Raw genomic sequence first — 22066 nt, forward strand, 5'->3', positions numbered from 1 at the left:
GAATTTAAGTTGGTGTTAATTATGCTGACCAAAGTGGGTTTTCTATATCATATAGCTTCAATCGCAACAATTGGTCGAAAATTTACCTCAGTACAAAGTACCTGGGCACAGGGTATGCTACTGTCGAGCGTGCTCTACTGTAACCGCACACTTGTTTCTACAACTATTTATACCCGTTACTTAAAAAATAAGTAAAACGGTATATTGTGTTCGTTGAAATGTAAGTAACAGGGAGATGAAGGCATCTCCGACCCCATAATGTGAATATATTCTCGATCAGCATCAATAGCCGAGTCGATATATTCATGTGTGTCTGTCCGTCTGTATGAACAAAAGGATCTCGGACACTATAAGAGATATAGATATTAAATTTGGCACATAGATTTCTATGTACCCCACGCAGATCAAGTTTGTATCAAATTTAAGTCATACCCTCCACGAGGGGGAGGCCCTCCTCCCCCGCAAATCGCGAAAACGTGTTCGTCAGTATAAACAAAAGGATATCAGAGACTAAAAGAGATAGAGTAACCAAATTTGGCACACAGATTTCTATGAGCCCCACGCAGATCATGTTTGTTTTAAATTTAAAACCGTAACATTTAAAAAATCAACGGAAACAGCTACGAAACCGATGTACAAAGATTTTGCCTAACCGATAGCCGAAAACCAAAATGGGAACAATCCAATTGCCAATTGCCACTTAATAAATTAAAAATGAGCCTAAAAAAAATGTTTAAAGCTAGACAATTTCACTTAAAAAGTGCATGAAAACTAAGCAATTTTTATAATTAAACGAAATTATTTGATGAACGATATATTTTAAAAAAACTTTTATTTTTACTTAAATTACGAGAATTTTCGAGAAACTAACACATTACCTTCGATTTAGTCCAAAATTTACGTACTCTTTTGTGCGATATTAAAAATGTACATGTGTTATGAATTTCATTTTTATTGTTGATAGAGAAAATATTTAGATCCAAATTACATTCCTAATAGTTTTGAAGGAACTCTTGTTGAAACCAAAAAAGACCCAGTTTTGGAGCAAAAACAGCAATTGTGGCAACCGTGACCGTAGCTAAAACTGAAACTGATATTTGTTTCGGTTTAGTACCCCGCCCATAATTGTGGCTAAGAATGATTACATGTGTGGGTGTTTGCAAGAGAAGCTGAGAGGCGCTCTTCAGTGGAGGCTTAGTGTAAGTGTGTGTATGTGTGTGTACACGTGAAAGAGCAACTGAGCAAGCTTGCTCAAAGTGGAGTGGTTGAGTGATCAGTTTTTCGCATTTCAGTCCCCAGAGCACACCACGATCAGTGAGCCTCAGTTGCTTTTGTAATGCAGCGATGAGCGGAGCTGAAACAAAATAAAGTGAAGTGGAGTTGCAGAGTATGTTGAATACTATTTTTAATTAATGTACTAATACCCGATAAATTTGTAAACATACAAAATTTAAGTTGAAAACCTCCACTAAAAGTGAGAGGACTTTTCGCTGATAGAGTAGAATAATACCTGTATAAACGCAATCACAACCTTGACATTGTAGAACTACCAATAGATAAGACAGGCACAATCTACACTCGATCCACACTTGCTCCACACTTATATTCTACACACACGCTTCCAATCTCGGGCGTTTCGGGAATGTTTACGATTCCAACGAATACAAGGAGAGCAGCAACGATGCCGGTCTCTGGATTTCTATTCCATTTCGTTCAGTTTCGTTTTTGACGTCGTTACGCGCGGTTCGTTTTCACTTGATTCGTGCGAGATCGGCATCAAAATTGAACCCGTTAATCATTGCTCCCTACGCACTAGTGTAAAGAGAAATTGTAAATAATACAATTGTAAATAAATTAATCAGGAAGTGTGCCGTTTGAATTGCAACATTTGCATAAATAAAGATCAGGAAATCAGAGAGAATTATCAACATGATGTCGAAGATATTATTGTGTGAGTATAAGTAAATAAATAAATATGTACATATGTATGTATTTATAAGATGTATGTATATGTATTTTTTATATCTATATGTATATGTATGTGTGCTAGAATATACATGTGCTTGTTTTATGATTATGTTTATCAAAATAAATTCTTGATAAATTCCAACCTTTGTTCTTGAAATTTTACAAGTTTTCTTTTTAATATTTATAGCACATATGGTTAAAGTAATTATGGTGTTATTATTGTTTTTTTGATAATTGTTGAATTAAATATGTATTTTTAATATGCAATGATTATCAGTTGTCTGTTGCACAATAATTAGTTGTTTTTATTTGTGCATCCCAATTTGCGAATGATTAACTGCTAATTCAACTTGATTGAGAATTGTAAGAAAACGTGTCTCGTAATTGAAGTCTAATTGGAATGTAACCGATAAGAAAAATAGAGAGAGACAGAGAGAGAGAGAGAGGGAATACGGGAGAGTTGCTCTTACTTAAGTCGATTCAGGACTTGCATTTGGGCGATGCGTTCAAAACTCTGAAAAAATTAATTTCAATTCAAAGTTAAATAGAAATGTTTGTCGGCCTTCCGCACAAAATAGCATTGACCGCCGCGAACTGAAATTGCGCACATAAATACAGAACGTGATAAGGAAATCCAACTGTCAAATCAAATAACCTACATCTATGTGTGGAAATGCTGGAGGTCTAATCTCGCCGGCAAGCGTGGACCGCCGACTGATAAGAAGCGAGAGCTGATAACACGACAGGTGCTCTCAAGTGTTTTTGGTTTGAATTGCATAATTAGTTAATATTGAAGTATACCCAACTACGGGGGGTATTACCTATCAGGAGAGCGTCTATAATAAAAGAATGGCCTGTTCTTGGCACTAGCGCTTTAAAAATAGAAATACTTTGACCTTGTTTGAACTCTACATAAGCGTGCAATTTAAACTTAATGTAAAGATTTAATTAAGTAGAAAGTTTAAGGAACTTGAAGCCGCAACAATGTTTAAATATATGTGCGCATTAAACAACAATTAATTGACTGCAACTACATTTCACTTCACCTGATATTTGTTGTAAACAATTCATTTAATATGCATATAATAGCTGTATGACATTATTATATATTTGATATTGATATAGGAAACTGCGCCATAAAAATAAAACGCTTCGGTTTCAATTTACTTTGTGGTTTTTTTGAGCGACCCACTCACATGTTTCCAATTCAATTTACATTCTGATATGGACCTGAATGAATTAAATTTCTGATTGTCCCACGATCTGACTGTCTGGATTGTCACGTGTTTCAGATTGTCACAGGAAAGTCGGGAGATTATTGAAATAATCGCCAAGCCCATTAATATTAACTGATCTCACACTTGACCTACCTGAAAGTGTACAAGTATTTTCTGTATACGTGGGAATTTCTTATGAATGTATTTGTTATCTTTATCAATAATGCACGTCAACTTTCTGATTGTGATAAGTATGTATAATTTAAATTATAGTTGTAACAAATGAAATTTCACTAATCTGTAAATTAGAACCTCATTGTTTACTTAATTTATTCACTTTGACTACAAGATTTTTGAAAACAGACAATTGGTAAGCTGGGAAGCCATTTACAATAGATTTTAGATTAAATCGTAATTGAAAACAGGATTCCAAAATATTTTTAAGGGCAAATCCTGATATGTAGTTTTATACAGATCTTAATAATTGTCGCTAATTAAATTTAATCAATAAAAATTTTAAATTTGGTAAGATTCAAATAAAATTGAATGAATAATTCAACCATGATCAAAATGAACTGTGGACCCGAAAACATTTTTGAAGACTGTAAAGCATAGACTTTCGTATTCAAATTTAATTTTAATAAAATTACGCTTATATCTGCGCGCTTTAGCCCACACAGGACGCACCCTGAGCCGTGCCAGCTCCACATTGCACTCGAAGGCAGCTCCAGCTGTGATGTCGCAGGTGCAGAACGAGATGCCCGAAAGTGATCATAAGCCAGCTGCCTATAAGGGTCCCAGTTATGAGCAGATACTGGAGACACGTAAGACTCATTTGACACCCAATTTGTCGGCGCATTTCAAGAAGCCGCTGGTCATCCATACTGGACATATGCAATGGCTCTACGATCACGAGGGTCGTCGCTATCTGGACATGTTTGGGGGCATTGTTACCGTCTCCGTGGGTCACTGTCATCCGTAAGTTGAACTCTGTAGCCGGAAGTTCAAATAATACTAAAAATGCCCAAATTAAAAATACAAATCAGTTTAAAATTAGAAAACTTTTTGTAAGAAAAAATAGAAGAAAGTTTGATAAAAAAATTTAAAATTAGTAATCAAAGTAATGAAGTCAGAAATTCGAAATATGCGAAATCAAAAATATTTTAATTAAAAATCCAGAAAAAATATATGACTATTTAAAAATAAATTGAGCATGGATTATTTTATGATTTCCACTATTAAATAAAAGTGTATAGTTATTTCTCTCATTGAACAGTAAATTCAGAAGAATCAAAGCTATATTGGTGTCTAAAATTAATAAATACTTTTCTTTTTTGATTTTTTTAATTATTTCTCATTAATGAATAAGATTTTATTAACTTTTGTACTTTGAATGATTATTTTAAATTTCTTATTACTTTTTCATTTCTTTAAAATGAGTTTATTTTTTCTTTGCTGTTTCAAGTTCTACAAAGATATTCGGAATTTGTATCATATTTAGTTAAAAGTTAATAACCCAATCCTTTTCCAGAAAAGTAAACCAAGCGCTGGCGGAACAGACCTCCAAATTGTGGCATACCACCAACATTTATATGCATCCAAAGATTCACGAGTATGCGGAGCGTTTGGTGGCCAAATTTCCGGGTAATTTGAAGAGCGTATGCTTTGTCAACTCTGGCTCGGAGGCGAATGATTTGGCCATGTTGATGGCGCGTCTGTACACGGGCAATCAGGATATCTTGACCTTCCGCAATGCCTATCACGGCATGTCGCCGTATACGATGGGTCTGACGGCACATTCGACTTGGAGATACCCGCTGCCTGGTGTCAACAATGGCATCCAGCATGTAATGAATCCAGATCCGTATCAGGGCATTTGGGGAGGATCCGCTTGCCGTGATTCGCCCGTGCAGACAACACGTAGCTGCAATTGTGCTCCTGATAGCTGCCAGGCAGGATCGGAGTATTACAATGAGTTGGAGCAGACATTCAAGTACTCCCTGCCACGTGGCAAGGTGGCAGCCATGTTTGCCGAGTCCATCCAGGGAGTTGGTGGCACTGTTCAGTATCCCAAGGGTTATCTGAAGCGGGCGGCCGATCTTGTTCGCGCTAATGGCGGCGTCTTTATTGCGGATGAGGTGCAGACCGGATTTGGACGCACTGGTGAACATTTCTGGGGATTCCAGGGCCACGATTATACGCCGGACATTGTCACCATGGCCAAGGGCATTGGCAATGGTTTCCCCCTGGCCGCAGTTGTCACAACCCCGGAGATTGCCGCCACACTGGGAATGGCACTTCACTTCAATACCTATGGAGGTAATCCCATGGCGAGTGCTGTGGGTATCGCTGTTCTGGATGTCATCGAAGAGGAGCAACTGCAGCGCAATTCCCTCGACGTGGGCACCTATTTCCTGAAGAGTCTGGGTGAATTACAGCAGCGCTACGATCTAATTGGCGATGTGCGTGGAAAGGGTTTGATGATTGGCGTGGAACTTGTCGGAGATCGTGAAACTCGTGCTCCTCTGGCGGCGCCTCATGTGCTAGAGATCTGGGAGACGTGCAAGGATATGGGCGTGCTCTTTGGACGCGGCGGTCTGCATGGCAATGTAAGTCAATTCAGCGATCTGGCAACGCCTATAACATTTCATCTGCTTATTAAGTTGGTTGCACCTGTATTCCTCATTAATTTCTTCTTTTGAGCCTGCTATCTCATCTTAAGTACTAATCAACACTGTTCACTCGGCTAGTATTACCATATCTTTCTATTTACTATCTCCTTGCATCAATGTACCCAAATCTTTTTCAGATAAGTTTTATCATAGATCAGGGAACACCTAAGATTTTTCATCTGCTTGTTAAGTTGCCTTTTAGATATTTTTTTTAGCATGCTATCTCATCTTAAGTACTAATCAGCTCTGTTTACGCACTTATTATTTTCATTTCTCTTTTCCTATCTCCATACATCACTGAACCCCCCATCTTTTGCAGGTCCTACGCATTAAGCCTCCCATGTGCATTACCCATGCCGATGTCAAGTTTGCTGTGGATGTTCTCGGTCGTGCTATCGCGGATACATTGGCCAAACAAAAATAATTTATGGAAATTGACCAGAATAACTGAACCAAAGCTAGACCTTTGTATTTTTTATGCATTTATAGTTTTATGTGAACAAATCAATTGAGCATCAAAATAAAACATTAAAATAAAGACTATCTCTCAAATTATTTTAAATTTCTAAAAAAAAAGAAAGAAAAAAAAATAGTACGACTTGGAAGTGTAATTTAATGTATCTTTTATTTATATTATATTTGCACATATCATTTGAAAACCATGATCTAATACTACCTCCTTAAAACTTTTGGGGTAATCTAACTCATGTTTCATGTTCACGCAAGTTTTCTAACTTCAAGTATGTATAATATTATTATAAATAAATTTATATTATTTAACAAAAATAATATCTTAAATTTCTTTTACTTTAATGCAGGTGCTCAACTTTAGACCTCCCATGTGCGTTAGCTATGAGGATGTGGAATTTACTTTAGGCATTTTGGAAACTATTTTCGAACAGCACATGAACAAAAGACAACGCAGTTGGCGAACTAGTTCAACTAGAAGGCGTTACTAAAATTCCAATTCAAATAATAATATAGCTTATATAAATATATTTATTTAATTACTATAACTCAAAATAATTTAGCACAATTTAGAGTTCAGAGAGCACTATTAGAATTTAAGAGCAAACTGTGAGCATTTTACATTACATTCCAATAACATAGAGCGAGGTATATGTATCTTAAATGTAGTTCATTTTCTATATAATTGTATATATATATTTTTTTTGTATATGTATATATTTGTATTTTAGGCACAGCATTTTCATTAAAAATGTATTAATTAACAAATATTTTGCGACAATTTCTTTTGGTATCTTTTCAATTTTAACATTAACACTACACTATTAAATAATTTATTTATTCTGTTATGCAAAACTATACTAATTGAAGACCTATTCAAATATTTAACACAATTCCAATTCGAATTAACGGAGCGCACTATCAACGGCAGTCACTGGGGGTCAGGGCAGGGATGAGATCTCCTCCGATTCCTGCTATACTTGTATATCGATGGGTTTGCCATCGTTGCTGTAATCCGACTCCATCAAAGTTTCCGACAGCTCCTTTCGCGCCTTTTGAACCACCCAAAACATCAATGCAACGCCACAAATAACCTAAATGGTAGAAGCAAAAAAAATATCAAAGTTAGGTGGTAATTTAAAAAGTTTTATTTAATTTTATTGATGCATGAAAACTTTTGGTTAAAATTATGTAGTTAATATATAAACTAATTGCATAAATGCTGCTTAATTTTGTTTAGCTGATGCAAAAAGAAATAGTAATATACATATACAGCGGTGTTCCAGAAATGTACAATAACTGAAAACCAACAAAAATCGTAGGGGATAATAAAAACTCTGATAATAAAACCTAATAATCAGCTATGTTCCGGAAATGTAAAACAATCGGAAATTTATTAAAATCGTATAGGATAATAAAAACTTTGATAATAAAACCTGATAATCAAATATGTTCCAGAAATGTAAAACAACCGAAAACCAACCAAAATCGTATGGGAGACAAAATCAAAAATCCAACGCAGATTTTACAACTAATATTTAAACCTAAACAAGATCATTTAATTTTATGTAAGGAAAATTTTGACAATTTTTAGGGAAATTTCACTAAATTCAAAAAACAAAAGGGGCAAAATAAATTAAAAAAATTTGCAAATAAAAATATTAGTTCATTAGTAATTATGGGAACAGTTAAAATAGTTAAATTAGTACAAATTCATTCATTTGTGCAACGCAGGTAAATAAATTTTTAAAATGATGCATACTTTTAGGCAGTTTCGGTAAATTCTGCAAAAATTAAAATAAGATTACAAAAATTTTTTTTATAAAAAAAACCATTGAGAATAAATAAACTTTTATAACCAGAAAGAGATAGCAATAGAACCTTTAACCTAATGCAAATTTATGAATTGCTGAAACAAATTAAGCTAATGGAGAATTTTGTTTCCAAATTTGTACAGTACCATAGACAACTCTCAGTTAATTTTAATGTAAATTTAAAATCGTTTGGGATTTTGATTGGTTTTCAGTTGCTTTGTTGTTCTGTTTGTATTCCACAAAATAAATAAAATGTTTAAAAAGTAAAAAAAATTTTTTCTTGTGAAATGAGATAGTAAGGCAAAAAAAATAAAATTCCCTTTTCTTATCGTTAAACCAAGAAGCTTTTGTCTTGACATTAAAGCTGACTGTTTGCCCTGAAATATTTTCGACTGTTAAAGCCGACATAAAAGTCAAAAGTCTAAGCTATGCACTTTTGTGCAATCAAGGAAAAGGACACGAAAAAATTCAAAGTTAGCACGCAAGTCAAAAAGAAAGAAAACTCATATATTACTTTGGGAGAGCAGCTGGTGGGCAGAAAATCAATAAAGTAAAGCAAATGACTTTTCAAACTGAACAATACTTATAAGGCTTACCTAACTGGTAATTTAAAAGCCAAACATTGTGCATACGTGTATGTACTTATACTTAGTAATAGGTTGGTTAAGACGCTCACCTCGAACACGAAGCTAATGTAGCCCGTCAATTTCGATTCGTTGTCATTAAGCACCTCGTGCATGGAACGCAGCGTGGAGCCCAGATAAACATTGATCGTCTGGGCGGGCAGCAGACCCAGAAATGTGGCCAGATGATAATCTCGTGCTTTAATTGAACTAATCTGCAAAAATATTACAAAATTTAATGTAAATTGAGGGCGTATAAATAAAAATTTTTTTGTGAAATAAAAATCTGCAATTTTTAATAACTACATTTTTATCTGTATTATTATTGACTTTTCCAGTTGAAAGCTTTTTAACAGCCTTAAAAACCAGTTTGTACAAATTTCAAGTTCAGTATTTCATTAACCTTACAGCTGTATTATTTGTATACCCTGTGAAATTAAATACTATTGAAGAGGGGTATGTCAATGACTGAAGAAAGAAATTACTTTAACAAATTTACAGGGTATCATTTAGTACTTCAGAGCAACGCTAAATACTTGTGAGTACTTTTAACAATTCTTTACAGGATAGTTGCTAGTAGGTAACAACATGTATAATTGATTTAAATTTATTTTTCTCTTGAAAAGTAAATGTGACTAATTGCAAAACTGATTTGTCACTCTAAATTAAATACAGCCACAGTTAAAATCTTATTAAGGTAGTTGAACAAACTGATTTCTAAAAATCGTATGTCATATCGGGAACGCGTTCCAAATGTGTAAATAAACGAATAAATACACAAAACTTGCCTTTAGCTGAAACAAAATGCAAACAGACGATTCCATACAAATGTATATCAATTTTGACTGAGTAAATACGTGGGCATATGTACGTATGGATGTGTACATATGTCTATGTATAGATAGTCCCTGACTGATAGTCGCAAGTCGAAAGTTGAAAACATTTTAAAAGATTGTCTACCAGTTGGGAAAACTCTGCGAGTTCAAAAAACTAAAGCGACACGACAATGAAACACCTTTTTATAAATATATGTAGAAGTTTTATAGATAGAGTATATATGTATTTATATCTATATAATAGGTATTTCTAGTCAGACTTACTCCAAATATGGCATTCTGTAAACCAAATGGAATCGGCGTTAGGCGCGTAAATAGAACCACTCGAAATGCCTTGGGTCCAGATATAACTCGCAATATTGCTCGTCCAGTCTCATTTTTAATCAATCTGAAAATAGCATCAAGCAAAAATAACAGAAAAGCAATTAAAGCTACGCAGCAAATATGAAAGACAAATATTAAAAAAAAAAAGAACACATGAATGTACACATAAACATAGTCTGTTGAAATCGAGATACGAATTCTCAAGAAAAACTTGTAAATACATGTTTATTTAATTTCTTATTTACTTCCTCTATTAATCAGAAATGCATCAGTTCCATTTCTCACTAGTACATTAACTCTTTTTAATTAAGCAACTATCAGTCCTGTTCCGGTTTTCACTTTTGGCAAGATTTGTCGGAAGTGCAAATCTTTAGAATGTTCTTATATAAATTTGAAAATATTTTGCGTATTGAATTCATTTGGAGTTGGTGAATTTAGGTCCAATAAAGTGATAAAATATAATTTTAAAATGCAAGGTGAAAAATTACATTTTTTTAAAATGCGATAAAATTGGAAGTGAAAAGCGGAACAGGCCTGCATATTTATTTTCCATGAACTAGTTCAGAATTAGTCTTCAAGCGAAAACAGGTTAAAAAAACTACAACTTGGTAGCAGTTTTAATCAGTTTGTAAATCAGCTTTCAATAGAGCCCAAACCGGACATTCATTTCACTTGTTACCAACAAACTGCATGATAAATGCCAAGTCTATGACGCGAAACCAATTGCAAAGCACTTTCGAACCAGTTCCCAACTAGCCATAAGATTTGAATAAATTTTATCATGGCATTCAATATTACAATAAAAATTTTTTTTATAAAATTAAATTTAATTATGCTCAAATAAATACAGTATTATCTTAATTGAATACTAGACTTAATAATTATATATATATATTATAAAGTAAACTAAAAGCAGAAGTTCCTTTGATTGAGATCAATAGTAAATCATCATTATCTGTTGTTGATATAGTTTTTTCATACTATCGATAATACAGTAACTCATATTTGAACATATCCAGTTAACAACTTTGAGCTTTTGTAATTATTTTATGTACAAATGTGTAACACTGACCCTTCTTAGCCAGGCGCCTATAATTTAACCAATCATGTGTTTACCAAAGTTAATCACAGTTCAATTAGCGTCAATCAACCGCTCCCACTGGCAGTTAACCAGTTTATCACCCTGCAACCGAAATTAACTTGGCTAAGTTTTAGGTTCGGGTCGTAATTTACCAGTGTCACTATAATTAATGGTAAGTTGTTACTCATTTGTCTGATTTGTCGATAGTTATTTAAGCGTTTCACATATAAAGTTATGCCTTCACTTCATGCATGCTTCAATAAATCTCAATTGTGTGTCAGAAAAGTTATTGAACTCTCTAAAAATAATAAAGCATTACTATCTCATGTCTCCTATTTTTATATTTCAATTCCTCGACTATCGAAGCATGCTCAACAAATATTAATTGAGGAGTGGCAATTGTTTCGACAAATGCTGAAATGCTGCATATTTAATAGTACAAGTTAATAGTTGCTATAGTTATTTATAGCGTCTCTTTTATTGGCTGATAAAGCACTTGAACCATACAACGTTTCGCTTGAGTAATAAATATATAATTTACCCATTTGATAAGAAGTATAGTTCAACTTGCAATGATTGGTTGTTACGCTTTTAGATACAGGTTTGTAATGTACATGTAATGTACACGTTTAAGTTAAGCATTCAAATTAAATTTTTTTATATCACTTATATTTGACAATACTAAAGTTCTGTTTACTTAAATTTGACAATGACAATAAGATTCTCTTGTAATGTATGGATCAAGGCTGCAAACCTCCAATGTTAAAGGTTCGGTTCGGCGGTTCGAACCATAGAGCAAGACATCGGTTTGGTTCGCGAATTGGTTTATATACTCCCTGAGCCCAAGGTTTGGGTTCGAACCTTGGTTCAATTTCATACAAAAAATATTTGTATTTGTATACATTTTTCTCTACATTTTGAACTTATTTAACTTTTTTTTTTAAGAAAAAAAATGTTGATGATAATTTAAATTTATTTGAAAATTTAAATATGACTTATTTTAATCCGAAGTCTCAAATAATTGCGTAATATTAGAAAACCATAAAATTTATGTAATTATTTTTTTTCGAGCCGAACCTTTTATATAAGAAAGCGGTTCGGTTAGGTTCGGGTTTGCAAAGTAAATAATTCGAAGGGTTCGGTTCATGCTTAAGAACCCGAACCGAACCGGTTCTACGAGGTTCGCCTCAGACCCGGTTTGCAGCCTTGGTATGGATCATTTTTTTTCCTTCATAAGATTAAACTCTTTCTAAAAAATTTGTAAATTTATCAATTGTATATAAAAAATTATCAATATTGTAAATAAAAATATTATTATTAATATATATATATATATATTTAAGACACATAACACATAATAGATTAATTTATAATGCTTTACTGATTGCGAAGTAAAACAAGAATTTCTAGCATTAGTTTTTGATATCTGGCTGCCTTATCACAAAATCCTCTTATCAAGGCAGCTACGTTCAGTCTATATAAATCGACGTCACATCTGTCTTTAGTGGCCCAAATGGAATTTACTTCCGGGGAACTATTATAGCTAAAATGAATTTGCTATACGTTCGGTCCTTAGACTTTTATTCCGTAGCTTCTCTAGATCCCGCCCCATGGAGGTGCAATCTCCTGTGAGTAGCTCCACTTGGTGATCCTTTGTGATGTGAATGCTATCGGCCAGAATGCAAAGCATGCCACGAAATTCCGGATAGGCCTGGTGACAATCTTGAGGTATACAAATGGACAACTGCAAGGAGAAGACATTCCCTGGCATAATGGGATAGTTTAGAAGTTCCTCACTGCTCTCATCCAAGTCCAAGCCAATATGCTTAATGAGTCTGGGAAAACAGTTAAATTTCCCAGCTGCCTCAAAGATATCCGACACGTTATCCATATTGGAGGGCAAAACACGGAGTTCCTTAAGTTGCTCCGCCAGAAGTGTTAAATAAACGATATTTAATTCCCTCGGCGAGCGGACAATGGAATCACATTTTCCAATCAAGTTAAACAACTTGAAGCGCAGTTCGAGGAGCATATTATAGATAACCTTCTGCGGCGGTGTGAAGCGTCCAAAGATGGGCCAACTTCTGGCGAGGCTGCCACAATAACCAGCATACTGACAAGCCGCATCCATTAGCAACATGCCTCCCAATCCAATTGCCAATTTGGGCTCATAAGGCAGCGGTTGATAGGCGAATCTCTGTTGACATTTGTGAGCAAACTGTAAGCGCAATCGCTCCAAAGATTGACGTGGTGTGTGCTCCGAGATCAGCTCCTCCATCGACTGAGAAGCTATAACATGCGCACGTTTAATGGTTTCCATTTCTCTGGCGGATTTGAAACTCCTCGCACATTGCATCAAGTGGCGTGGGCAGTCTATCGAGAGCTTGAGAAGATCGGCCAACTCGCTGATGTATTTACTCAATGCACTTTTATCCAGAGAGAACCACAATTTGACACTGGCATGATTGCAACGGCGGCAAAGCAATTCTTTCAGTTGCGGCAGGGTTAATATCTGATCAACATTGTAGCGCTTGCAGGCGATCTTTGCCAGCGTCGGATCCATCTCTCGTTCCCGCCTCGGCTCACAGATCACCGTGCACAGCTCCATTTGACGATTACGTAGAACCACGAGCACTGCACCCGGAATCAGGCAATCGCAAAGATACAGAAACTCACTTCTCTGCCGGAAAGGATAACCTGGAGCAGCTTCCGCTCCAGCAACAATCAGCACATGTGTGTGTCCTCGTTTTCTCTGCCTATCCTTGCTGAGAAACTCCATAACAATCGAACGATGCTGGTTAATCTCCTCCGGCTCCAGGGCCTCCGTACTGAACGGATCTCCCTTTAGATATTCTGCCACTGTCCATTTAGATGCTGTATTCTTTGCTCGACTTTGCCGTAACTCCGGAATGGACAAAGGTTTGCATTCCTTTACGAATTCGGACACTGGAATGGTTGACGGTGCTGCTTGAAGGACTCCGGCACTGCTTTCCAAACAAAGTGGACTTTGCGGTAAAATTAAATTTATTCGCGGTCTAAAACTTTTAAATTTTGTTATTACACCTAACATAATTGCATCTACAAAAAGGTCAACAAACTCAGTAAAAAGATGACATGCGACAAATAAATAACAATTGTTTAAAATGTCACTTAAAACATTTGAGCATTCTTACAAAGAAATAACTTCAAGTGGGAGTAAAACTGCAATACAATTTATAAAAGAGCTTTAAGGCGCACTAATTATCTAATTATCAGGTGGTATTCCAGATAAACAAACTAACCGAAAACCAACCAAAAGCCCATACATTTTTGGTTAGCATTTTATTCGTGAAACATCATTAATATGAAGTTTTAAACACACTTAAATCTTTACACTAGTCTAAACAATTTCCTAAAAACTTATATTAAAAATGTAAGCCATAAGCTTTTAAATTTTTTGTAAATAACTACATACAAAATATTATTATTTTCAGCATAATTTCAACTCTTAAGTTAATTCTAATATATCTCAGGTAAGTACGCTTAAGCATTTGGAATATAGGTAAAAATTATAAGACTTCTTAGAAATTAACTAAATGCACATAACACAATTTCTCAAAATAAAATCAAATTTAAATTTTATAAATTTTTTGTTGGTACAGTATAAAGGCTGCTTGGTGTCGTAATGCCAAGATAAGAAAGTAAACAGGGGATTTTTTGTTTTAAATGAATAAACACCTAAAAATGTTTGAATCACAAAAGTTTAAAATAAGAATTTGTATACTTTTATTAATTATTTTAATTTTTTTATATTAGATTTAAATTTTATATACTTTAATTACAATTGTTTGCGTTTTTTATCGACTGTTTAATAAAAACTAAGCCAATGTCATTATCTGTTGCTTTACTTACTTGTGCACGGATATCCGATGCCGGAAGCTACGTATTGTGGCATGGGCAATGGCAATGCCCACATTTGCACCGAGAATCACAGTCAACCAGCCCTTCCACCAGCCAAACAGGTAACCAGCAGTTATCAGCAGCACAAGATATCCCACAACGATGGGGAAACTCACGAGGGTGAAGAGTGCCATGAAGATGACAAAGATTATCCAGCTATTCTGTGTCTCGATCCAAAAGAGCAGCTCTTTGGCATAATTGCGGGTGAGGTAGCCAACGATCAGAACGAGACCCAGTATGGATATCGGTACCAAATAGCTGATATACCAATTGCGCATGATAAACGCATGGATTCGCACGCAGCACGAGTTGCGACGCAGGTAAGAGTTGGTACGACTGATGCTACGTCGGCCAGGGACGCTGCCAGTGCTGGTGCCAGTGCTATTGCCCGGGTTGGAATTGATGAGGAAAGCATCGCATTCGCTACTCTCCTCATTGGTATTCACAGCAGAGTTGGCAACATTGGCCGAGGCAGTCTTGGAAGTGTCACTGGTTTCCAATGGAAAATTGGAAGTGCTTGTGCCGTTGTAGCTGTTGCTCTTGATCAGCTGTGGCGAGGCCAAGGGAGAGCAGGAACTGGAGCTTGAGGACAATATGGAATCATCATGAATGGGCGATTTATATTTGTACATGTTGGTGTTGTTGTCATATCTGTAGGTGTTGATATTGTTGCTATTGTTATTATTGTTGCTGTTGCTGTATTCGGTGCTCGGCGGCAGCGTCGTTGTCGAGGCGCTCATTTTGGGCTCGCAATATTCCCCAAATATTTAACGCTTTACTGTTATGTATTGCCCTTTCCCCCTTGCCTTACTTCGCGACAGCTGCTGCTTCTTCTTATTGGCAATTCGTTTTCTCTTTCACTTTGAATGCATTGCTTTGTTGTTGTCATTTAAAATTTCACTCTTTCATGACCGAATTGCGTGAATTCTGATACTTTATAAATAAATAAATAAAAGGGACTCTTTTGTAAGTAGGCTGCGAACGGGAAGCTACTGTTTGACACACTTTTTAATTTATAAATATTGCACTAATTTAATCAACGCCAATAAAACATTTGTTTTTTTAATTGTTTAATTTAATTACCTAGTGAATAATAATTGAGTCACAGACATTGGCAATTTTGTTTGGAATTCGTAAATAGATCACATAAATAATTTTAAATGCATTTACAAAATGTTTTTAATGTTTACGAAATTATCTGATAAAAAAAATATGTAATGCGCCACAGCGTCGACACGACCCGTTCTCAGTGGAACAAAAAACCAAACTAAAAGCTGCAGTGCACAGTGTTGTCATTTCAGCAATTTAAATGCTAAATTTAGCGCTTTATTATTCGAAAAGGCTAGACTCATTTTTTAAAAGCTTTCCTTTCCTTTTTTTTTATATTATTTCTTTAAAATCTTATACATTTTACAAATGCAAAAGCTGATAAATTTATTGAGATGATATGAGAAAAATGTAAAGGTTTTTTCAAGGATGTCATCGTCAAAATATCGTTATATGTTAAATATACGTATGATATGAATACTATGAAGAGTCAGAACTATCTTCAAAAAATTATAAATATTTTTAGAACATTTTTTTTTAAGCTGTTTCTAAATTTTTTTTGTCAATTTAGCTATTTTAGCTCACAATTTTCTGGCATTACTGGCAGTGTGGCCGCAAGCCTTAAACGCCAAAATATCCAGCACGCAAAACGCACAACAAATAGCTGCGTTCGATTCGACAAAACTTGCATGCTCTATAATTCCACAACTTCACGGTTTATATTCAAAAATTAAACCATTAATAAACATTTAAAATAAAACATTTATTTCTATACTATGGACTATAACATGTGTGCTTATTCCTGATCAATGGGTAGTTTTTTGGAGCTGCGCGACACGCTGGCTATGCTAGAAGGATCCTGAAGCAGCACGAGACGCACAAAGGCCAAATTGAGGAGGAATGCCTGACCGAGAAGCTCCCGTTGATAGCGTTCCACCTTGGAGTACATACCACGTAGACTTGAAGGAAATTGCACTTGGTTACACAAATATAATTTCTCTCCATGCTCCGGCTGTTCCTCCATGTTGTAGTGTGTGCGCATCATGTCCAGAATTGTGTCCTCGGATGAGACGCGTTCTGTGCCCACAAGATGATTAAACAGACGAGCTGTAAGAAACCGACGCAGATAGAACAGATTTGTTGTGGTCTCGTTAGGACTCGTTCGGGCCATCAAGGCATAGCTAAGGATTGCGGTGACTTGGGCCCTTTGAATGTTCACATTCTGTTGATCAATGCTGCCGGGATTGCTGCTGGCCTGTGCCATTTGTGGATTCTCCAGAATATAGCAGTCTGCCTGGGGGATTTGATGTGCCACATAGATACAGCGGCGCACCAGCTCGACCAGATGCAGTTTCTTGTCGTTTATCTCGTGATGCTGCCAGTGACTGAGCACACAAGGAGCACATGTGTTTTCTGGTAGCTCCAAACGTGCCCAACTAACACTGGTGACACCTATCCGTACTCCGACACTGGAGGTGATTTGCTGACGCTGCTGCTCATCCATTGTGGGTGTTATAAATGGTGCCGTGCGAGAAGTCTTTTGAGTTTTGTCGCGTATCTCACGATTGGCAACCGGCTCGAGAAGACTTTTGTAGAACTTGGTAGCCACTTTTAATCCAAATCCCTCCACATAAAGTATATCGTTTAGCTCAGACATTGGCCCATTACGAGCTTTCCACGTTTGCAGTTTGATGACTCGCGACTTTGTTATGTCGTAGCTAAAAGTAAAACTTGATTAATTCGGAGACTTGAAGTAAATATTAGTAAAGGAACCTTAGCAGCTGCTCGGCACTGTTTTTGTTGATGGCGTCCAAGATTTGCGTACGCTGTTCATCAGTATATGGCGGTAATTCCAAGGGCTGCTCTGCATCTTTCACAATTCCTAGCGTGGGAGGGGGTTGATTGCTTAAATGACGCACACAATTAGTTGTTAAGGCACGCAACGCACGTTTTATGTTTATTGAAAGCATCATTTAATTTAATATATTTCTTAAAATGGCATTCAATAAAAATTACGCAAAAGTTGTCGGTTTGTTATTGCCGGCACCAGTGTGACCGTCTGAGCGAACTGCCAAAATTTTCACATAAGCAGCTGATCGCAGCTGTTGACAGCGGTTTAGCTACTTTCCCTCTAAAAAGATTGCAGCATTGCACAGCTGTTTAGCTATTTTGCCTCTAAAAAGATTGCAGCACTGCACAGCTGTTTATTTTGCTGCATCAAAATATCCGGTCCGGACAGCTCTACACATTCATAATTAGTAAACAGTGCATTGAACGGCGTATATTATTCTTTAAAGCTCTAAACGCACATAAAACAACCAGAATGCAGTTCTCCTGGATGAAGCTGGCTATTTACCTGCTAACATTTCTTACATATGCATACTCGGGATACGGATCTAGCACAATTGTGCATCTTCGGGATGCCATCATTGCGGCTGAGGCAATATTTGGTGACGTTTTCAAAAATTTCATCACAGTTGTTCGTAAATTTCGCACCGTCCATGAGGTCTTTGATGCGGCAGTTGAGGAAAACTGTGTATTTCAGTGCCCAGTGCCGGATGGCGGGGGCACGGGTAAGTGTTTGACGCAAATGGATATTAATCATTATGTAAATGTGGTAACACTGACGTGTTTCTGTCTCTCGTCTTTAGCACCGCGCGCTGTGCAAAATAAATTCTACACGCCCGTCCCTGACGGTTGCGGTAGTCTGGGCTTGAGGATCAGTACAGAGTATCTGCCCGCCGCGGAAATGGAGCCATGCTGCAATGCACACGACATTTGCTATGACACCTGCAATAGCGATAAGGAACTCTGCGATCTGGACTTGAAGCGTTGCCTATATAGATACTGCGATAGCTATAAAGAGTCTATTGCCAGCGATTTAATGACCAAAGGATGCAAAGCGGCCGCCAAAATGCTATTTACGGGCACACTAACACTAGGATGTAGGTCGTTTCTGGACTCCCAGCAGCGTTCATGCTATTGTGCGCCTAGTAAACTAACTAATTTTAATAGCAACAAGAATAGCAAAGAAAAACAACAACGCCAAAAGTACGGCTGGAAGGATCGCAATGAAATTTAGCACTGGTTGTGGAAATGGAATCTTACGTTATTTGTTGTCGTTTGTAGATGTTTCGTGTTAGTTTTTAGTTGCAGTTTTAATTTTATTCGCCTGACGAATTTGCTAAGCTTTATGCCAAAAAGAGCATAGGCTCAGTATTTATATATTAAACAATAACCAAAAACCATAAGTAAATTGTTAATTTTATAGGAAAACTTCTTGTAGTTTTGAAATTTCCCTCCATGAATATATCACTTAGTTTTTTGATCTCATTATGGGTCTACAATATACATTTAGTACACTTTTATCGATAAGTTTAATTATAGTTATAAATTTTTAAGCACTCTACGCTCACACTATGAAATTGCACTAAAACTACTTAAAAATATCAGATAATCGGAAAAAATATCAACGAAATTCTATCCTCAAAATTTAAAAAATTACAGAAAAAGATCCATATTGAAATAATTCTTATGTTTTTACAATCGCACTTTTATTGAACAGAAAGGCTGCCAGACGTTTACACTATCGTTAATCTTTTTCTGTGATTCAAGACTGCCACGCCGTTTTTGGAAATGACAAAAAATTTGGCTGGTTTTTTAGCTATTTTGCATCGCACTTTTAGCTATTTGTCGGATGCTCTCTAGAAAGAAACTGTTTTTTTTTCCTCTAAAAAGTTGGCAGCACTGACTTAAACTTCACAGGCAGCAAGCAAAAAAAAAAAGATTTTGCAATTTTCAGAAACTGAATAAATGTTGATGTAGCTAGACATAAAATAAAGATTGCAATGGGCTACGATGTCAATCGCTTTCAAGGCGAGGTGGACGAGGAGCTCACATGCCCGATTTGTTCCGGTGTGCTGGAAGATCCGCTTCAGGTTAGACAACAGCAACAACAAAAACCTCAAGAGTAACATTTTAAATTTTCAATTGCTTGATTAGGCGGTCATGTGCGAGCATGCCTTCTGTCGCGGCTGCATCAATGAGTGGCTATCGCGGCAACCCACATGTCCAGTGGATCGAAATGCACTAACAACAGCCAATTTGAGAGCAGTGCCTCGCATATTGCGCAACTTGCTGTCCAGGTAAGAAGTCGCCCACACTGGTCCAGTTTACAGTTGATATACAGTGACAGCCAGCTTATTTGACCCACAACTCTTGCACATAACATATTTAAAATTAGTTTGATGGGAAGGTGATATAAATAAAAGGCGAACTTAAATGCATTGAGTGAAATAAGCTGTGAGCCACTGTACTAGAGTATCATTTAATAATTGTTTAATGTATAGGCTGTCGATTACCTGCGACAATGCGCCCTATGGGTGCACAGCTGTGCTTAAATTGGATGCTTACAATTCACATTTGGAGGAGTGCGTACACAATCCAAAGCGTCCGTTTCCATGTGAGAAGGGCTGTGGCTTTGATATACCGAAGGACGAGCTGAAGGATCACAATTGTGTGCGGGAGCTGCGCACATTGATTGTCAAGCAAACGGAGAAAATGGGACAACTGAAGACGGAGCTTAATGATCAACAGCTGACCATTAACGAGTTGAAGCGGGAGTTGCAACTCTTTAAGGATTTTATGCGAGCAATGCGCGTGTCTAACCCGGCCATGCGCGCCATTGCTGATCAAATGGAGCGGGACGAGGTTATACGCTGGAGCAGCGCCCTGGCTAGAGCGCGTGTAACACGCTGGGGCGGCATGATCTCCACACCCGACGATGCGCTGCAGGTGAGATAAGCTCAACAGCACATCCCACAAATACTAAAGATATATTTAAATTCTTTTAGCTTATGATTAAGCGTGCATTGTCGGAATCGGGTTGCCCGCCTCACATTCTGGATAGCCTGATGGAGAACTGTCACGAGCGACGTTGGCCACGCGGCTTGAGTTCGCTGGAAACGCGTCAGAACAATCGGCGGATCTATGATAATTACATCTGTCGGCGCATACCAGGTGAGTTTTGGATCGAAAACATCGAAAAGCATCTGTCCCGACTAATTAAAGGCTTTGTCATTGCAGGCAAACAGGCGGTGCTTGTGCTAAGCTGTGACAACGTCCACATGACTGAGGATGTTATGGTCGAACCAGGTCTGGTTATGATCTTTGCGCATGGCATCGAATAGCTCTCGAAGAAGCAGCAACAATAGCAGCAGGAGCAGCTAAACCAGCTACATTCAACTACATAATTAGAAACTAAATACTACATGTATATCAAACAGTGCTCAGTTTTGTTGTTTCCTTGACCTAATGCATAAGTCTTAAGCATAATATAATAACACAATTCTCATATAAATCATGTAATCATTAAGATACTCTCGAAATCATCTGAAACGGGGAAAAAACAAACAAACCATTCAAGCGCCTCATGACAACTTTCAAGTTGTAGCAAACAAATTTATACTACAATTATTATTTCTATTTAAGTACATTCATCATGTATGTGCATATTCCATTTACATTCATGTAAACATAGCAAACATAAAATATTTGTAAAATTAAGAGATCTCAGCAAACTAATTTTTGTTAATTTTCACTTTAAATTTCGGTCGATGCATAGAATTTGTATCTATATTCAATCATTAATTATTTGTGTATTTTATTTAGGAAACTTTAAACGTTTACTTAATTATTAATTAAATTAAATGAGTTTTAAGAAAATAAAATTTACTCGAATTTTAATTGTATATAGCATTGACTTTTAAAAGACTTGAAAAAGAAATGGGATTTAAATAACTATTTTTAATCGCTTTGAAAATGTTTAAATAGCTGAAAAGCTGAAACATTGGGAGCAGCTGCGCAATCGCTTTAAAAAGTTCACTGGGTTGCATGGCCTATTCTCTCTGTCGCCCCCGACCCACACCACTACAAATGCAAGCACTAACAATCACACACACAGATATCTATATATATTTTTAAGAGTTCTGGGCATCATCTGTTCCAGAAAAGGAAATTTAAAAAGCAGCTTCCAACAAAAACAACAGCTATAAAATCAAACTAGTTCCTGCATGAGC

General features: G+C 36.4%; 5 protein-coding genes across 6 annotated transcripts; 3 read left to right on the forward strand and 2 right to left on the reverse strand.

Moving 5' to 3' along the window:
- The first annotated feature begins 1533 nt into the window (after positions 1-1533).
- Positions 1534-6409, forward strand: LOC117786519 (alanine--glyoxylate aminotransferase 2, mitochondrial). Its single transcript, XM_034624830.1, has 4 exons — positions 1534-1951; positions 3857-4163; positions 4717-5794; positions 6177-6409. Exons 1-4 carry the CDS (start codon positions 1930-1932, stop codon positions 6279-6281), a joined length of 1512 nt encoding a protein of 503 aa, XP_034480721.1. The 5' UTR covers positions 1534-1929; the 3' UTR covers positions 6282-6409.
- Positions 6410-7297: 888 nt separating this feature from the next.
- On the reverse strand, positions 7298-16157 carry LOC117786520 (transmembrane protein 64). Its single transcript, XM_034624831.1, has 4 exons — positions 14895-16157; positions 9863-9986; positions 8816-8977; positions 7298-7419 (listed from the first exon to the last, which is right to left on the reverse strand). Exons 1-4 carry the CDS (start codon positions 15680-15682, stop codon positions 7300-7302), a joined length of 1194 nt encoding a protein of 397 aa, XP_034480722.1. The 5' UTR covers positions 15683-16157; the 3' UTR covers positions 7298-7299.
- A 580-nt stretch (positions 16158-16737) lies between these two features.
- On the reverse strand, positions 16738-18017 carry LOC117787259. The gene is made up of 2 exons (XM_034625741.1): positions 17763-18017; positions 16738-17707 (listed from the first exon to the last, which is right to left on the reverse strand). Exons 1-2 carry the CDS (start codon positions 17960-17962, stop codon positions 16786-16788), a joined length of 1122 nt encoding a protein of 373 aa, XP_034481632.1. The 5' UTR covers positions 17963-18017; the 3' UTR covers positions 16738-16785.
- Positions 18018-18180: 163 nt separating this feature from the next.
- LOC117787165 (group XIIA secretory phospholipase A2) lies at positions 18181-19238 on the forward strand. The gene is made up of 2 exons (XM_034625612.1): positions 18181-18562; positions 18641-19238. The coding sequence occupies exons 1-2, from the start codon at positions 18313-18315 to the stop codon at positions 19069-19071; spliced, it is 681 nt and encodes a 226-aa protein (XP_034481503.1). The 5' UTR covers positions 18181-18312; the 3' UTR covers positions 19072-19238.
- Positions 19239-19675: 437 nt separating this feature from the next.
- On the forward strand, positions 19676-21634 carry LOC117787034 (E3 ubiquitin-protein ligase NRDP1). Of its 2 annotated transcripts, none has more exons than XM_034625478.1 (5): positions 19676-19927; positions 19992-20134; positions 20339-20783; positions 20843-21008; positions 21060-21634. In XM_034625478.1, the coding sequence occupies exons 1-5, from the start codon at positions 19838-19840 to the stop codon at positions 21176-21178; spliced, it is 963 nt and encodes a 320-aa protein (XP_034481369.1). In that variant the 5' UTR covers positions 19676-19837; the 3' UTR covers positions 21179-21634. The 2 variants fall into 2 exon arrangements, with proteins under 2 accessions (XP_034481369.1, XP_034481370.1); XM_034625479.1 differs by having other exon boundaries at positions 19677-19927; positions 21075-21634.
- The last annotated feature ends 432 nt before the right edge of the window (positions 21635-22066 follow it).

Source organism: Drosophila innubila (assembly GCF_004354385.1).
Source record: "Drosophila innubila isolate TH190305 chromosome 3L unlocalized genomic scaffold, UK_Dinn_1.0 0_D_3L, whole genome shotgun sequence".
In the NCBI taxonomy this organism is placed as follows: domain Eukaryota; kingdom Metazoa; phylum Arthropoda; class Insecta; order Diptera; family Drosophilidae; genus Drosophila; species Drosophila innubila.

What these genes read in the sequence shown, in the direction of transcription:
- LOC117786519 (XM_034624830.1), top strand. Translation starts at nt 1,930, where the DNA reads ATGATGTCGAAGATATTATTGT. An exon ending in TCCGTGGGTCACTGTCATCC is followed by an intron (nt 4,164 to 4,716) that starts GTAAGTTGAACT and finishes ATCCTTTTCCAG; the next exon opens with AAAAGTAAACCAAGCGCTGG. An exon ending in GCGGCGGTCTGCATGGCAAT is followed by an intron (nt 5,795 to 6,176) that starts GTAAGTCAATTC and finishes CATCTTTTGCAG; the next exon opens with GTCCTACGCATTAAGCCTCC.
- LOC117786520 (XM_034624831.1), bottom strand. Translation starts at nt 15,682, where the DNA reads ATGAGCGCCTCGACAACGACGCTGCCGCCGAGCACCGAATACAGCAAC. An exon ending in CATCGGATATCCGTGCACAA is followed by an intron (nt 9,987 to 14,894) that starts GTAAGTAAAGCA and finishes TGCTATTTTCAG; the next exon opens with ATTGATTAAAAATGAGACTG. An exon ending in ACATTAGCTTCGTGTTCGAG is followed by an intron (nt 7,420 to 8,815) that starts GTGAGCGTCTTA and finishes TCTACCATTTAG; the next exon opens with GTTATTTGTGGCGTTGCATT.
- LOC117787259 (XM_034625741.1), bottom strand. Translation starts at nt 17,962, where the DNA reads ATGATGCTTTCAATAAACATAAAACGTGCGTTGCGTGCCTTAACAACT. An exon ending in AGTGCCGAGCAGCTGCTAAG is followed by an intron (nt 17,708 to 17,762) that starts GTTCCTTTACTA and finishes TTTTACTTTTAG; the next exon opens with CTACGACATAACAAAGTCGC.
- LOC117787165 (XM_034625612.1), top strand. Translation starts at nt 18,313, where the DNA reads ATGCAGTTCTCCTGGATGAAGCTGGCTATTTACCTGCTAACATTTCTT. An exon ending in GCCGGATGGCGGGGGCACGG is followed by an intron (nt 18,563 to 18,640) that starts GTAAGTGTTTGA and finishes TCTCGTCTTTAG; the next exon opens with CACCGCGCGCTGTGCAAAAT.
- LOC117787034 (XM_034625478.1), top strand. Translation starts at nt 19,838, where the DNA reads ATGGGCTACGATGTCAATCGCTTTCAAGGCGAGGTGGACGAGGAGCTC. An exon ending in TGCTGGAAGATCCGCTTCAG is followed by an intron (nt 19,928 to 19,991) that starts GTTAGACAACAG and finishes TTGCTTGATTAG; the next exon opens with GCGGTCATGTGCGAGCATGC. An exon ending in TTGCGCAACTTGCTGTCCAG is followed by an intron (nt 20,135 to 20,338) that starts GTAAGAAGTCGC and finishes TTTAATGTATAG; the next exon opens with GCTGTCGATTACCTGCGACA.